The following is a 17,018-nucleotide window of genomic DNA, read 5'->3' as shown; positions in this document are numbered from 1 at the left end:
AACAAACTGTAGGAAAGAGCTTCGAAACTGTGTAGAACTCTACTCTGACAACACAAGATAAATGGTTCAAACCGGTCAGATCACGCTTGACAGAATAGCCCTGACTTTAAATGGGGCTAGCAACGAGGTGCTTTCTCTTTCGATACTTGGTCTGAAATTCAGACATTTCAGAATAGCATCTGTTGTAGATAATACAGATTCCATTCGTGGGATGTATGATAAAGAATAAAAGACACGAAATTTAACAAAAATTCAAGAACATATTTAAGGATGAGGGTAATTAGTAATTGGTGAAAAAAAGAAATTAATTTACATAAAGCAAAATCACGTTAAGATTCTGCGAAAAATCCAATAAAACGTTTGTTGTTTCGCTTGTCTCCAAGCAACACTACGCCGCATATCAGGTGCATACGAAGTGTTGCGACGTACCAAAAGTGTTATGGATTACTAATGCGAAAGTGAAAAAAGTAACACGTTTCCTGTTTCGTTTTGAGATGTACGCAACCAATCCACGACCAGTGTGCAATAATAATTTATCTGAACAACAACAAGTTAAACTACAGAAGATCAAAGAGCTGACGAGAATTCTAAAGGTCGACTGACGCAAAAATTTGAAGATTATTTTACAATTGTATAACACGCACTTCTTGTTCCGCAGGATACAGACAAAAATCTGACTGTTTGCGAAGAAATATTGGCAACTTATATAAGGAAACGACTAAGGGTATGTGCAAAATCATTTCACCCTTCCTTTAATATGAATCATTTATTCTTTTTCACTGATGAACATTTTGGTATTTGTACAAATATATACGATACATAACTTTGAGAATAAAATTGAATAAATGTTGAATGAACTTACGTTTTACATATGTGATGAATATCGAAAGTTGTAAGTGTTTTATCTCAGTCTTAGGTTTGTAATACTTAATATAGATATAATTAAAATTCAAGTGTAGCCTGTTGTTTATTCAGTGCAAAAAGTTAGATGTGAGATAGTAAGAAAACCTGTGAATAATATTTATAAAATTATAGAAATCCCCTGGACGATTTTCTATCCTTTTTATTTTTTCTTAGTTTACTATCCCTTGTACCAGCCACCGTGGCTGCGATATCCATAACCGTATCCACTATATCCTCCATATCCATGTCCACCGTATCCACTGTACCCACCATATCCATGTCCACCGTATCCACTGTACCCACCATATCCACCATATCCACTATATCCGTGACTATAATATAGAGGCCAACTTGGATACCATCCAAAACCATACCTAAAATTGTATTTTGTGAACATCTGCACATACGAATGCCTTACTACCCTCAGAATCAAACTGTTTCAAATATTCTTGTATAACAATCGAATGAAAAATTCTCATACACTCTAAATATTATATATAGATTGTACATTAGATTAATTCAATAAATAATTGTGCAACTCTTTTTTCAAAATCAGTCTGTACCAGTCATCGATGTTTCCTGGTAAATATTTCTTTAAATTCGATTCATACACTAAAATCTGTACAATTTTCTGAAAATAAAATAGGAGGAAGCAATTAAATAACTTCATAGCCTATGACTAAGAACCAAATTAAAACATAAAACTCCATAATAGCACAGGAAATTTGTTAAGGCAACGCAAAATATTCGACTTCCTCTTACAAAATCCGCAAGAATATCTGAAGTAAGCGGCTATTTTTTCCGCAAAACCTTCCTAGATTCGTCACAATTTCTTACGACAATCTACATACCAGGGCCAGTAACTATATCCTATGTAACTCCACGGATTCCAACCGTAACTTCTTTTTGCCACTTTTTTATCCTCAGTTGCATCCTGAGAATTCGGCTCGGCCTGATTGTCAGCAATTATTTTTCCTGACACGTCGCTATCGCCCTTTACTTTTTCAAGCTTGTTGTTTGGGAGCACAGTGGCTGTTCCCAAGGTGAAAATGGTCAAGAATACCAATAACTAAAACGATGATCAAGATTCGTTTGTACGAATGGACTAATATTATTAGTCAAATTTTACAAGTCACAAATCATAGGTTGTTAATAGACTAGGAATTTGTTGTGTTTATGAAAAATTTAAAAAGACGTAGGTATTCGTTATAATAATCAATAGATGAAACAAATTTCTGCTGAAGTTCCATCTTTTTAGTTGTATTCGTAAAAACACGAACTTGCTTAAGTCTTTATAGTCTGGTAGTATTATTGATTTCTTGTGCATAACAGTAACAAGTTTGATAATAAACTAAATGAACTTTTATGAGTGAGCCGTATTAATTTTAAGTCGTCTGATTATTTTGTTGAACTTAAAATTCTAAAATTGTACGAGAGAAAATTAATAACTTATAATTTGTAACTTGTACCGATTCACTGATATCGTTAGATGGTAAATTACTGTGCGAAAGAGTTCTATTATCACTAAAACACTAATTTCTTACTGGAATTAATCAAGGAACATTGTTTGCTAATTCAATAGACTAAATTCGTGAATATTGGAAACTTTGTCGATTATTCTTACCAGAAGATTCATGTTAAACTTGATTCACAATACGACTGTGTGATCCAAAGAGTGGGCTGTTCTTTTATACCTGATACAGTTCAGAAATTATTTGCCGTGTTATATATACCTACTGAATTCTCGATCCACAACTATTTTCTAATGCCTAAATTAGTCTCTGTTACATTTTCCATCTATGGATAATCGCATCTCATAACTAGTTACATACATTGATCATGAATTCATCTGGATCGAACGAAAGCACAAACTCTTTAATGGAAAAGCGAGCATGTAATCAAAATCTGGTTTTATTGTTTTGGTCATTGATTAACTGAATTTGATCTAGTATTTTATGGCAAGTATACGTTTCCTTGAAGCAAGTTTTTATATACAGGGTGTGCGATTTTTATCTATTATTGGAAATATTTAGAAAGAAGGGTGGTTAACTGCGATGAAATCGGCTTATGAAATTAGACGTCTGTCGTTAAAAGGTTTCTCTAACTAATTTTGGAAGTTGTTAAAATATTTAAGGAATATTTCGTTTCGAACTTGTTGAAGATGAATTCTCTTTTCATAATTTTTTAAAGAGCAGACGTTTAATACTTTTGTTGGAATAATTTCGCTTACTATATGATAATTCGAAAATTGATCGCAGAGCAGAAAATATGTCGAATGTCAGCAAAAATATTTTCGATTTCTCCTAGAATATCTCTCAAAATATAATTCATTAGAATCACCAATTAACTAATTTCTTTAATCCATTCGATGAACTCCAGTTTTAACAATCAATGTCTTCCCATCATAGACATTATCAATGGATCAAATTAAAAATCATAATCAATTAGTACCCAACACTACTCTCCTATTCCATAGCATATCTTACTTCCGCCGTCTGTATTCAACTACCATAATCACAATCTCTGTTCTTTAAAATAGCACGTATCTCTTTTTCGAAGCTAAAAGTAGCAGCTCGATCTAACATATAATAATCAAGCGCAACCACATCTAAACAGTCACCACATGAATATAGCGTGTGTGCTGACAATTTCACGGCAATTTCGCCGATTGTAAAACACCATACGCAACGCGTCCGAGTAATCCGACCACCCATAATGTTTGCAATCCGGCATTGTTCGAGAAAAAAAAAATCGAGTTAATGAGGTGAACGAAGCTGGGAACGTTCTCAAAAGATGCGTGTAATTTCGCGGAGTTTCGCGTGTCGTGCAATTAGCCAGACAAGGTAATTAAGTAATTAGCTAGACACAGTGTTCGATCGAAGCGTACTCGAAGCGAGTCGACTACCATTCGAGGAGTCCACCGACAGGAACTCGCGTTTATTATATAAAAACCTGAACCTTCTCCCTATTCCTTGTCGCGTTGAAAACTTGTGTCGTTAATATTTTTCTCCTCTTGTCGTAATTGTCCCCTTAAGGAGGTTTTGTCACACCAGTCCAGGAAATCGAACCAGCGACACCGTTTGCCGCTGGACTTTCTCTGGGTGGAGAACAGGTGACATAATCGACATACTTATGAAAGTACAGCTGGTAAATATCTAAACTCGGCTCATTGTCCGGTGACATAATCGATATCGTTGGTAATATGATCATTGCCCTAACTGATCGTGTGTAATGTGTAAAGGTTCGTTTACTTCTTACGTATTCAAATAACTCGGATTACTCTGAGACGGACATTATCGCATGTAGGTAAATACGATTGTTTAAATAAAAAGGAAGCGTTGCAACTGCGAAAATATATCAAGGAGGTGTTGAAACACAAAATGCATTTGTAGCATAAAAGTACTTTTTGCATTTATGGAAAAGATCCGGAGGTATAGAAAATACGCATAGAAGTAAAAATGTTAAAAATATCAGAAATAAGTAAAATAAATTTTTATTTATCTATTTTATCTGTCTATTCATATAATGTAACATAAAAGTAATACGCCATTTCATTTTAAGAAAATAATGGTAAGAAAATTTATCATTCAAGAATGGCTTCAAGATCGATTGCATTCAAACTAATTAGCCTTCGTTAAATTTACTTCAATCTATTTCAATGCTTGTAACCTTTACTCGTACATGTCATAGAATTGTGCGTTAAATGATTGTACTCGTTATACGCACGTACTAATTGTAAGATTCGACTTGTCAGACTTCTATTTCTGTTCATGTTAGTAATTAGATGTATAATTATCGTAGATGAGACTAGCATATTTTCCCGCTAGTGACCGTAAATTATTACGATCAAAAGTGGTATAGTAATCTATTTCATCGTTCAATTTCTCAACCATCAATTAATTTAACCGATTGCTTTTTGAAAAGATCAGTCTCGTACGTAGAAACAGTTTTATTTTCACTTGTTCTGCAGTATCGCTCGATTAACTTGATCTCTATCGATATCCTTAATGAATTGACTTCCCACGTTGTGCAACAATAGCACAATTTTGTGGTAGTATAATCGTCAAGGCAGAAAGTTTCAAAAGAAATTGACTTTTATCGTTTTAATCGTTCAACCAAAATATTTAGATAATCGTTCAACGGTTTTGTACAACTAGGTAGAAATTCTTTAAAAAATGCCTCGTATAGAGCCGCACTGAAATTAGTTACGGTAGAAATTCTTCCAGAAGTATTTGAATAATAATGTATATTCCTCTCGTTCGAAAATATAAAGCGCAATATACCGAATGTGTTTATACAATCTAATGAGTTCCAGTTTCCTGAATAATTTAGCAAAATTGTGGCAAAATTGTAACATTAATAGATATCGACATAGATATAACTATAAAATTGTATCCTTCTTTCAAAATTCCAAATTTCGCATTTCTTCCTATGATATTTTCCAAAAATTTCTATTAGCAACAGAAATATTCTAAATTTTCTAATAACTCTGCAACATAATTTTCCAAAAAAATTCAAAACATCATACAATTACGTTCGATTAATGTAACAATGAAACACGTTTATTATTAACATCCTATTATTAACAGATTCTTCAATACAATCCATTAATAAACTTATAAATCCCTTCTTCTAGTAACTAAATACGAGTAGAACAAATTTTTTTCAAATTGAATTCAATTACGATTAAAAGTCGTATTTTTGTTTATTAAAAAACCTCTGCTCTGAATCGTTGGCTTGTGTAATTAGATTCCATGGCTACACGTGGAATTAAAAACAGCGCGTGACCACATCGAACGTATTGTACGCGTCTTAGCGAACTGTTGTCGTTCGATTTTTTGCAATATCGCGACGTTCTTTTCCCGCGTTATAACGTGCCGCTTCAGTTGTCGCAAATCAACAAGCGGCTCTGTGCAATTGAGGTGAAACTCGACATTTCTTTCCGATGTTATGCAAAAATCCATCCCCGCCAGCTAAAGTTTCGTTTAACGACGCTCGAGCGCGACACTGATCGCACAGTCCTCGTGGAATCTCGAGGCACAAAAGTACTCTTCGTGCCACTTTGTAAAACTTTCTCACACGATGAAACATATCTCTCTATTCTTTACATTTTTCATCAAAATTTGACCGTGAATTGCTTCGATATTTGATCGTGAATCTCTTCAATATTCAATCAAAAATAAGTTGAATCGAAAAAATTGATATTTTCTCGCAAATTAATCTAATATTTAACACAAAATTGTGTCGATAGTTTAAAAAAATTGAAAGAACAGTTCGTTGTTAGAAGTATTGCATGAAGGTTATATCATGTGGCAATCAACGATGCAAAGAAGACGCCACTGAAGATAACACGATGGTCGCTATCTCGTCATCACTCGGTGCATAAAGTGAAATTTCCGAGCAGAAAGTGTTCAAGCCTACTATAATGAAGCTTAGGAAATTCTACCTCCTATGTTACGTGTGCGTACTGTACACTTTCGTTCAGTCTAAGAAAACAAATTGGGAAAACCAGTCCACACCAAACCCCTCCTCAGGCTCGCAGGAACCAACAGAATTTTTAAATGTAAATAATCCGCGAGACAAACGGGCATTAGGCCTGATTCTCTCAGGCTTGGCGCAGGTTTTTGGCTACACGGTAAGCCCTGTGCAAATAGCCTCGTTGCCCAATCCTAATTCCGAGTCAGACGAGGCAAGAGCTACTAACAACACTCAAATAAACTCTACTCAATCGACTACATTAGCTCCAAGACAGCGAGAAACGATCAAATTCACGGGTGTGGTGAATTTTAGTAATGGAACAGGTATATTAACTCAGTTGCAACAATATGAGAATATTTTCCATGGTAATTCATCTTCTACAACCTCCAAACCGCCTTCAACATCATCAACGATGCCACCACAGATTGATCCAAGGAAACAGACTCCCAATCAACCACTACCACCTCCTCTCTTGGTAAAGATCCCTCTTCCAGTTATATCGGAGCCTTCCATACCGACAGTACCTCAACCACCTCTTCCTGAGATTCCTTCTCAATTCATTAATCTATCCTACCCTGAACCGTACATCAGTTCAATTCGCAATGAACAAGGAATGGTGTACAGAAAGAACGTGAGCACTGAAAAAGTGACAATAGAAAATCAGCCAATTTATAATGCAAAGGATATTCAATCGCCACCTCCTCCAATGTTAGTTCAACCGCCAATGATACATGATCCTTCACCTACATCTCCTTCTTATAACGAAGATCCAAGATGGAAACAAGAGTATGAAGAAAGACTTGCAGAATTGGAGCGTAAACAGGAAGAGCATGCGAAGAGATTGAGGGAACAAGAATGGTACAGAAATCGTCAGAAGGATGATAATTATAGTGGTGAGGAAGATGGTGATTCAAGGAAGCAAATAGATCACGGAGATCAAGATTCTGGATGTAGAGGAAACCAAGAGGAAAGCGATAAAGGAAAACCGTTGAGAGAAGAAGAAGATCAGTCGAGAGAGAGATATGAGAGTGAAGAAAGGATTCGTGAATATCCTACGAATCAAAAACAACCTGCAGAAAGTGAAGAAGAAGAGTATTATAGGAACGATGATGTTTATAAAGAAGACACGCCTCAAACTAGTGAAAATTATACTAGTATACAGTATAGTGAACCACTACCTTTGAGTGAAGATGATGAGGAACGACGACCTGAAGATCTTCGTAACAGTTATGGGGAACCTCTGTACAATCGTGAACTGATTGATGATGGATTTGTGAACTTTTTTGGAAGACTCAAACAGCCATTGAGCAATATTTATAGCTCGTCTGTGCCTGCTGAATCGGAGGAAGAGGTTTCGAAAGAGGAGGAAGATTCGCGTGGTAATCAGAAAGATGAAAATGAAAGTGATGAAAGGAGCAGAGAAGAAGATGTTCCAGCAAGAAACAAGTATGAAGAATATACTCTAGAGGAAGATACAGATAACAGGAAGAAAGATGAAAAAGGATCTAACGAAGATAATTCTGAGTTACCAATGAAAATTTCCAATAATCAATCGAATGGCGAAAATCGATCTTTTTCCGCCGAAGAACGGGATGTAGCAGATGAATTGGATTTCAGTAAATTTATGCCATTAATTGTTCCTGTTCGGTACCTGAATGCCCCTGAAGAATTAAGAAAGACAAAATTGAAGTCATCAACAAATGAAAAATCAGAGAAAGATAATACTTTAAGAGCAGAAGCCTCAAAAAAAGTCTCGTCCAAAGAGCCAAAGCGATCAAAAAAGGAAAATTTGAAACCGATAATAGGTGTTGCAGAAAGAAAAACAGCGAAAAATCTCCACGAGGGTGAACAAAAGGAAGTGCAAATGTGGCCACCGCCATTCGACTTTATTTTCGATAGTACAATACATACTAACATTGTTCCAAGAAATTCGAACGATAATGACAATATTAAGGTATCGAATAGTCAAGAAAATCGTAGAAAATTTGAATCTTCTAATAAAACGAGGAAAGAAAGACATCGAGAAGAGAAAAGTCAAGTAAAACTTGATAATTCAAATGAAAGACCGTATGACTATTCTGAAAATATTTATGACCAAGGTTTTAAAAAGGAACTCGAATTTAGAACAGTTCCTGGAAAACGACTGATGATGAATAGGCCTATAAATACTGTGAGTTCAAATAGAACACATTTTGAGACGAAAACCGTGAAATCTAATCAAAATGATAATGATAGAAAAGAAATACCAGATTTTTTAAAGCGTTATAAGTATATTTCAAATAATAATTATAGATTCACAGAACGACCAAATATCGAAATAAAAAATTTTCCAGAGCTGCAGGACCCGAGTTCATTGAATTCTAAGAAATTTGAATCCTCGAAACGCAGTATTGAAAGAAATCAACCATCTTCAAAAAATAAAAAGCAGACAAATGTTAAAAATCGTATAATGCAAGATACTCCAGTTTCTCGACAGATGTTTGAATCAACGATGTTTCTCAAACCTGGAGAAAATTATAATTTGTTCAATTTTGGTGAACGTGTTTATGATTTCAATTATGGCAGGGGAAACGACAGATTGTCCGGAGTTTTTGACGGGAATAAAAAAATTGGAAACGTAGAAATAATTGGCTTGACCACGCCGCAACAGGACGTGTATCGCTATGACGAAAGTTTAACGAAATTCACCAGTGAACCGGAAAACAGAAGCGAGAAAGTCGGAGATTACGCGAATGGTGCTACCACTATAAAAATAGTAGCACAAGAACGCATCAATCCGAATGAACCAATTAGTTATGTCGATTATTCTCATATTTTATAACTTGTTATTACTTTCAAGCTAATTGTGCAATATGATCTATTTTCAATACTTCGTTTTTTAGTAATTTAACACGTCGAATTTAGAAATATTTTAAATATAGTAATTAAAGGAATTTAAAAGAATTTTTAAAATATTTATCAGTGTTTTGTTATATGATTCATTTGAAATACTTTTTCACTAATTTCAACATTTGTTACATTATAATATAGTGAAATCAATCATATTTCATGCTTTGTGCTAAATAATTGGAAAATATAATAGGGAAATTGTAAAATGATCCTTTTATCACGTATATATAGTAATTATAATTTAATATATTTACTAAAAATTAACCTACAAATACACATATGTATTTTGTGTATCACACATAATATATAATACTCAAAATAATTTGCCTAACTGAAAATCTCAAGTGTATATTTAAAATTATTTAGAACCCGAAAAAAACATTGATTTTTTAAACTACTCGCATATATATATATACGAGTTAAAATTTATATATATATATATATACACAAATAATTAATACGTCAAAAGATATTATATGATTTGTTATAGAAATTGCTATAGAAAATGTTAAATACTCAGTTTCGAAATAAAGTGTTGTAAGATGAAAAAAAATATTAATTTTTTGGTAATTTGAAAACAATATTATTTCCTTAACCTCTTTTCTATCGTCTTTGTATAACATAATAATTGAGATGAACGTATGGCAATTACAGAAATATTCTATAATATCGCATGTATGTTACAGGACAAGCGACAAGAAATGCAAAGACGCAGTGAATTGGAACACAAAATGACGGAAATTCTCGAAAATTTGAAAACCCGGCTGCTGGTCGAGTAATTCCTATCAAGATGTATACTTATATGTTTTCTGATTTAATTTTGTAATAACTAATGAGTTCACTGCATGAATATATTATTGAGATTAAGTACCTAAATTATTAATACTGAATTACCGAGTTAGCAACGTGCTATAAGAAATACATAATACGTACAAAGATAAATCACTTACCAACTTTTTGTCCTCCTGTGTTGTAATTCATATCTAGAATGACTAGAACTTATTCACTTAGTTCACTTATCACATAATTGAAACTATATCACTAATTTATTCGATTTTATTTAAGGAAATTGTAATTTTAATTTACGACGTGCAGGGGACGACATTTGATACAATGAAACTGAAATTTTGCTTTCGATAATCGAAATATGTAGAATTATCGAACGGAATTATCGAACTGAATTATCGAGATGAATCACCAAGTTCCATTCAAATATTGCGCCATTAGAGTGCAATGCTGTCGTTGTGTTGTTACTACGTTAAAACTGTTTGGTGGTTTAAAGAATAAATTATTGAACAAAAATACAACGTATAACATTAAATAATTAAATATTGCAGATTGTAATATCTTTTTTAAAATTTGACAATTAGAATATTACAAGGATGGAGAAATTCTTACAAAATATAGGCGTAGGGTTAAGATCTATTGATGATCCATTTTTCGAAGATTCATACAGAATTTGCAAAATTTTTCAACGAAAAGGTGTTACTGTTGAGGATGATGAAGAACTATGTCATGATATGTAAATAAAGATTTCTTTTATATAAACATTTATCATTGTGCATAACCTACAAATAACTGATTTTAATAAAATAATTTATTAATTTCAGTATAAAAGAATTCTCTTGTTACATTACTGGTTGTAAAGCAACATTCAATAAATTAATTGATTTTGAGATGCACTACAATAGCAATCATCGATATGTTTGTGCAGAATGCAACAAATGTCTACCAAATCCTAGATTCTTAGATATTCATATTCAAGAAACCCATGATAGCTTCTTCCAAGTTTTATCAACGAAACAGCCAATGGTATTTATAATCATTTTATTTCAATATACTGTATATCATACTGTTTGTTAATATTAATAATATCTTTTAGTATCAATGTTATGTTTCTGAGTGTGATTTAAAATTTAATACTTCATTTGAAAGAAGAGATCATTGTGTTAGCGTACACAAATATCCAAAGAATTTTAGATTTGATAATACTCCACATTGCGTAAGAGATAAATCAGAAGATAAAATGGATATTGATGAACCAGAGCCAAAGCGGAAGGAATCCAAGTCAAGAAAAATACAGTTAAATAAAAATCAAAAATCTAAAATGTTTATAGCTACAGCAAAAACTACAACCTCGACAAATGTCATTATCTGTGAAAGTCAATTAAACGCTTCAAATAATAATGCAGGAGCTACTTCGCTACTTTTTATCCCTAGGCAAGTACATAAATCATATACAAAAATACTTACTAAAAATCAATCTGGTGAAAAAGATGTGCTTGAAACAGGATGTATGATGGACTTGGCTAATACATTACCAAATACATAGTTGAAAATAATGTATAACTTTGGTTTAATGTTTTTTTATCATAAATATAATTTAAATATCATAACAATCTTTGTATGTACAATGAACCTTAGAAAATTTATTTCATTATGCCACGTATCTCCTATCTTATCCTCTCTTCTATTTACATATCTGCACTTTTAGTCTTTTTGCTTAATATACAAATAAACTTCTAAGTTTATTTATTCCGAGTCGCTTACTACATATAGAATACCTTTTACAATAAATTGTATATAAAAAAATTTTGGGCAAAGTTATCAGACATCCTACCTAGCACAATTGTCATTATCTTGGAAATGGCATTATAACAGTAAGCATATTTATATAATATAAAATATATAAAATGTATATTTGTATATATATATTCCTTCTAAATCCTTACACTATATTTGTTATATATATGACTGTATATATTGTCGAAATAATATTTCTGTTGCTATATATCAAATACTAAAGGCGAAATCTAGGCGAATTTAAACTATTAAATTATGCTAACGATTACAGAAAACATGATACTTATAGCATATTAGACAAATTTTGTGCAGACTCTTTGCATATTCTTTTTTTTTTTTATTACCGACGATTAATATAAAAGTAGCCTAGCTCAAATAAGCCATTAACTTGGCTGTTTCGTTTTTAAGTACTGAAAGTTCATATTTAAGTCTCTTATTTTCGTGTTCTAAAAAAGCTGCCCTGATAGCAATCTCATCTTCCTTGGCTCTTCGTGCGTCCCTAGAGCGTTTTGCGGCTTCGTTATTCTTTCTTCTTCTTTCTCTATAAGCTGCATCTTTCTCATCAGCAGTGCTCGTTGGCACAGGACTTTTCGTGACTTTTCTCATCTTTGTTATCATGCCTTCGTTCGATTGTTTCATCGTTTCCAGCATTCGCTTTCGAAACTCCGAATAAGCTTCGCTGGATTCTAGATCGTACACTAATTCGGTTCCTCCTATAGTGAGCGATAATGGATCTTTTGGATAAGCCTTAAACGGTCTTGTATTTTTTGCAATATCTATAGGCAAATTGTATAACGAATTTTTGTTAGAATCTGCAATCAACGTGGTGGGGGGGCTAAAAAATTGCTTTGAATTAATAGTTTCATTATTTGGATTCAATAATGTTGACAATATAGTAGGAATGAATGGAATCGAAATGTCCATTGGCGAAGTGGAAAAACCACCATTTTGCAATGGCGCGTCCGTAAAATTGTGAGCTGGCTCGTGTTCAATTTTTTTCGATGATTCACATTCGGAAGGTGGCGTTATTATAAATTTTCGAACCTCCAAAGAACTCCTTTCAGTGTTTGAAGAACGCTCAACTTGATCTTGTTGCGTTGTGTTTGTTTCGAGTGAGTTTGAATGTAAACTGAAATTTTCTGACTCCTTCGAGATTGTTGCTTTCTTAAAAGACAAGTCTAGTATCGAGTCAGAAAATTGCATGCTAGTATCTTCGTTAGAAGTGCATTCTTTTGCTTGTACATTATCCACCACCGTTTGGAAAAAGGGATTCATTCTGCAGTTTATCATCATCTGAAACGAAAAGTTTGAATGAAAAGAAAAAAACATTTCTGTGAACGTTTTTCATGCAAATGCAAATACTTGCTTGCTATGTTTTGAAAAGTATTGCATATTTACTGGTTATCCTCCAAGCGTTTTAAAAATGAAAATAATAATAAATAGATAATGATATAAATGGATACTTTTTAACTTTCAATTCTTTCAGTTCTCCAAATATGTATCAATTATACATTACTACACGTGGCAGTCACAAAAATGAAATGTGTAGCGGCTAAATAGAGATTCACGTGCTCGAATTAATGATAACAATCGTTTGAAAACGTGGGAAACTAACGGGAAGCGAGTGTAACAAATTATATCTCGATATTTTGAGGAGTAAGAATATTACGTTAATGAAGTCAAAACATTAATTTGTAGTTAAATAACATTTGTTATTTCGACGTGTTCCAAGATAAATCAGCCAATATTTACATTATACGAAATCGAAGTGTAATTTGTCTAACGAGGAATACAGTTAATTTGACGAGAAATCGAAATATAGACAACGTGTCGTCGAATAGACATTAGTGTATCCGTTAATTACGAAAGTTTGGAATTCTTTTATGTTTATCAATTAACATGGAACATGTGTCTTACTTAATAGTTAATCCGAGGTCACGCACCGGTCACTGATGTATCACAACAATATCACTCTATCGTAGTTCCAAATCGTGCACGTTTTCTTGAAGATTTTCTCGCAGTAATTATTCGAAACTAAAATAGTTTTTTAACGAATTTCGAGAATCGATTTTTTGGTAAAATGTGTTCACACGACGGTTCTTCAAAACCGTATAGAACGAGAGGGGGTGCAGTTTCGCTTATATAGTGCCCAACCCTTGTAAGAACTTGGGGTAGGAGAGAATCCCTTAGAAAATGGTAGGGAACGACAATCCTGGTGACCACAATGCTAGGGTCTGACTGGCACGCGTTCGCCACTACCTAATCCCGAAATGTTTATAGGACGACACGTTCACATGATTACGACTACGTAATCGCGTACGTAAGAAAATGAGTTGGGTTATCTATGATCGAGTAATTGATTGTATATGTATTTTGTTGGGCTTATATAGTATATCTTGTAATAAAAGGATCTTACAAGGGAATTTTTATAGTAATTGGATTTATTAATTATTTATTCATTTTTTTTAGATTTGTTAGTTATTTCTTCATTTTGTTGTTCATGTATTAACCTATTTCCTGATTATTTCTTAGTACTTCTATTACCTCTATTATACCTTGTTATCTTTCTATTTCTTTCTATTATAAATCTTCTGTCGTTCAAAACCAATTCATACAATGAAAATCACGCATTAAATATATTTAAAAAAAGAAAAACACTTCTACATTAAAAAAAAAGAAAGTAAGGTGAGGATTAATCGAACTTTAAATACAAAAATTACATAAGTCTTCCTTCAAATAAGTAAATCTTCCTTCGTTTATTACGTCGAGTTAACCAGTATAATCGTGGAAAATACTGGACATCCTATGAAATCAAAAGTTATGTCGATATTTACGATACTTTTGTAATTAGTTACCACCCTACCTGCCGTTGCCTGTCGTTGTACACAAAATAAATTACAGCGGTAAGTATTCGGAATAGGAATGGAACCTCGTTAAATTAATCCAGGCATTGAATTAGCTCTTACCTAACAAGGATTTTGGAAACTCCAAGTACCAATTGAATCTTTTCTTTCAAATCCTGTGTGACGTCAGAGACCATATTCTGTTTCTAACAACTAGTTCGTCAAAGGGTTAAGTGTTTCGACGATCGGTAGCTGCAAGGGCGACCCTCAACTGGCAGACCTGAGGCATCTTTTCGTGTAATGCTTACCCGTACAAATAGTGTGTATAGAATTACTATGCATAACCCTTTCGTGAACCTTTCCTTGACTATTTTCCGTAATATTTCGTAGTGATTTTTGTTTCTGCTTTGTACTGCATGATTTATGATCGCTACTACTGAAAGAAAATCGCGGAATTTGCATAAAATGCTCATAAATTAACTGGTGAAAGTGTTGCGACTAAGAGAAATTTGCTCGAAATTTGTGTGTCAAAGAAAAATGAGGAAAACGTCTGTACTCGACGATGATTGTTTTTTATATGTGATGGATTTCTTTGGTCCTAGCGGCTCGTTAGGATTGGACAACATATGGCAATTTTCAGAGCGTGTCACCGGAAGATGAACCTACTCTTTTCTTCAACTCGTGTTGATTAATGGTTCAGTTTTATGGCTGACTATGTAAGTTCATTAGTTAATCGTTACTTCAATTTTCATTTGAGCCTCCCGTAGCGTTTCTTTCTTTGATGGATTCCACTGTCTCTTAGGTAGAACGGGATTCTTTGACAATAGCATCGAGAGAATCGTTGAGGAAATCTGTTGGAAATTTAATGTCTTTTAATATTTTTAATTTATACATATTGTCATAAGACTAACTGAGCTCTACTTAAGACGATGAACATAAACATTTACAGTATGTCATTGAAAATTACTTAACTTTAAAAATTACTTAAGTTTATATCATACTAAAAAGTGATTGGATTGCACAAATTATATTTCTGGCAAGAATTTATTACAAAACTATAATGATTAATTTCATTTTTTGTAAATTCATATTTAAGGCTCTACAATGCCATATGTTGAATGCCACTTGAAAGTTATTTCAATTCATTCATATTTTTTTCATTCATATTTCATATTTAACAAACCTTCATTCCTTCGATTGTCACTATATCATTTTACTCTTCTTCATTGCACTATTGTATTGCTTATTATTGTACTATCCTATCTATTGATAATAATTATTACCTTCTATCTTAATTATTAGAATAAGAAATTTCTCTAAAAATAAATAATTTACCTCCTTTATAAGAAAATGCCATAAATAATTGTAAGTTCCAAAGTAAGTTATAACATAATCATCTTTTCTTTTCGTTTTTTAATATGTAGAATAGATCAGCATGCATTGTAAGCTTGTCAATTGTTTTCGAAAAATTTCTCTGCTCTCTTTTCTTCCGAATTCCCAAGAAAATTCATAGAAATTCGAGTGTGAGAAAAATAGGGAAAAGATGATGGACAACGAAGGTGTCCAGTTATGCTCGGTAGCGTAGACGTCTCATTATGTCTTGGTCCCAAGATCACGCCAAATTTAGTCCTCCATTTCATATCCCCGTTAAAATGACGTGCCGTCCATGGAAAAGCATCCTAGCGATCAATTCACTGCACCGCCTCCTTTCTCGTATACAAATTTTTGCTCTTTTGGCCACATAACCCACATTTCTATGGTGCAGGAGCAACTGCAACCCGTTATTTGCGATATTTTCTGTAGCCATCACCCGACGACAGATGAATGGATCCCCGTATTTGCATCTGCTCCTACCGCACCGAAACGTATATAAACCCTATAACGGTATGTCGATGCAAAATTTTCGCCATGATTCGATGTGGAAAATGTCTCAATTCACCGGCATCGTTGACGTTTTTTAAATAGTCCCGCTGTGAGTAATCAGTTTTCGTGTAAGGAGAATCGAACGAACAAGGAATGAAATACAAATTTTTCAATTCATGTAGTAGATATATCGATCATCGGACAAAAACAGGTAAAAGTAAAGTGTAAAAGTAATATAAAAGGAGGGGATGATATTCCAAAGATTTCTTTTTAATAGATTTAGCTTTATTGTTTCTGTTAAATTCGGATGTAAATTATATTTATTACGGATAATATTCTATTTTGATGTTTTTACTTCTTTATGATTCTGTTCCTCTATGATATTTCCTTTCAATACTTCGTGAGCAAACGGAGCGGTCCATAAGCCACTAGTCTAACTTTCAGTCTTGAATCTTTTTT

The 17,018-nt window shown here is 33.2% G+C and overlaps 4 protein-coding genes and 1 long non-coding RNA gene across 7 annotated transcripts; 3 read left to right on the top strand and 2 right to left on the bottom strand.

Moving 5' to 3' along the window:
- The first annotated feature begins 402 nt into the window (after positions 1 to 402).
- On the top strand, positions 403 to 10,366 carry LOC112213598. The gene is made up of 3 exons (XM_024370547.2): positions 403 to 593; positions 659 to 724; positions 9,957 to 10,366. Exons 1-3 carry the CDS (start codon positions 495 to 497, stop codon positions 10,047 to 10,049), a joined length of 258 nt encoding a protein of 85 aa, XP_024226315.1. The 5' UTR covers positions 403 to 494; the 3' UTR covers positions 10,050 to 10,366.
- On the top strand, positions 5,877 to 9,447 carry LOC105681336 (golgin subfamily A member 6-like protein 22). Its single transcript, XM_012390538.3, has one exon. The coding sequence runs from the start codon at positions 6,329 to 6,331 to the stop codon at positions 9,200 to 9,202; it is 2,874 nt and encodes a 957-aa protein (XP_012245961.1). The 5' UTR covers positions 5,877 to 6,328; the 3' UTR covers positions 9,203 to 9,447.
- A 99-nt stretch (positions 10,367 to 10,465) lies between the features above and the next one.
- Positions 10,466 to 11,702, top strand: LOC100742840 (zinc finger protein 511). The gene is made up of 3 exons (XM_012390590.3): positions 10,466 to 10,792; positions 10,881 to 11,082; positions 11,153 to 11,702. Exons 1-3 carry the CDS (start codon positions 10,653 to 10,655, stop codon positions 11,600 to 11,602), a joined length of 792 nt encoding a protein of 263 aa, XP_012246013.1. The 5' UTR covers positions 10,466 to 10,652; the 3' UTR covers positions 11,603 to 11,702.
- Positions 11,703 to 12,180: 478 nt separating this feature from the next.
- On the bottom strand, positions 12,181 to 14,293 carry LOC100742722 (transcription factor VBP). 2 transcript variants are annotated; one of them, XM_033323161.1, is made up of 2 exons: positions 13,771 to 14,293; positions 12,181 to 13,146 (listed from the first exon to the last, which is right to left on the bottom strand). In XM_033323161.1, the coding sequence occupies exon 2, from the start codon at positions 13,144 to 13,146 to the stop codon at positions 12,220 to 12,222; it is 927 nt and encodes a 308-aa protein (XP_033179052.1). In that variant the 5' UTR covers positions 13,771 to 14,293; the 3' UTR covers positions 12,181 to 12,219. The 2 variants fall into 2 exon arrangements, with proteins under 2 accessions (XP_033179052.1, XP_003492734.2); XM_003492686.4 differs by having other exon boundaries at positions 13,797 to 14,293.
- Positions 14,294 to 14,362: 69 nt separating this feature from the next.
- Positions 14,363 to 15,376, bottom strand: LOC117152207. 2 transcript variants are annotated; one of them, XR_004462522.1, is made up of 2 exons: positions 15,258 to 15,376; positions 14,363 to 15,132 (listed from the first exon to the last, which is right to left on the bottom strand). It is a non-coding gene; the product is annotated as an uncharacterized LOC117152207 (long non-coding RNA). The 2 variants fall into 2 exon arrangements; XR_004462523.1 differs by having other exon boundaries at positions 15,253 to 15,369.
- Between the last annotated feature and the right edge of the window lie 1,642 nt (positions 15,377 to 17,018).

Source organism: Bombus impatiens, unplaced genomic scaffold (assembly GCF_000188095.3).
Source record: "Bombus impatiens unplaced genomic scaffold, BIMP_2.2 scf_0815, whole genome shotgun sequence".
Lineage (NCBI taxonomy): Eukaryota > Metazoa > Arthropoda > Insecta > Hymenoptera > Apidae > Bombus > Bombus impatiens.
This window is presented reverse-complemented; position numbering and strand designations above follow the sequence as displayed.

What these genes read in the sequence shown, in the direction of transcription:
- LOC112213598 (XM_024370547.2), top strand. Translation starts at nt 495, where the DNA reads ATGTACGCAACCAATCCACGACCAGTGTGCAATAATAATTTATCTGAA. An exon ending in AGCTGACGAGAATTCTAAAG is followed by an intron (nt 594 to 658) that starts GTCGACTGACGC and finishes CTTGTTCCGCAG; the next exon opens with GATACAGACAAAAATCTGAC. An exon ending in ATATAAGGAAACGACTAAGG is followed by an intron (nt 725 to 9,956) that starts GTATGTGCAAAA and finishes TGTATGTTACAG; the next exon opens with GACAAGCGACAAGAAATGCA.
- LOC105681336 (XM_012390538.3), top strand. Translation starts at nt 6,329, where the DNA reads ATGAAGCTTAGGAAATTCTACCTCCTATGTTACGTGTGCGTACTGTAC.
- LOC100742840 (XM_012390590.3), top strand. Translation starts at nt 10,653, where the DNA reads ATGGAGAAATTCTTACAAAATATAGGCGTAGGGTTAAGATCTATTGAT. An exon ending in GAAGAACTATGTCATGATAT is followed by an intron (nt 10,793 to 10,880) that starts GTAAATAAAGAT and finishes TATTAATTTCAG; the next exon opens with TATAAAAGAATTCTCTTGTT. An exon ending in TATCAACGAAACAGCCAATG is followed by an intron (nt 11,083 to 11,152) that starts GTATTTATAATC and finishes AATATCTTTTAG; the next exon opens with TATCAATGTTATGTTTCTGA.
- LOC100742722 (XM_033323161.1), bottom strand. Translation starts at nt 13,146, where the DNA reads ATGATGATAAACTGCAGAATGAATCCCTTTTTCCAAACGGTGGTGGAT.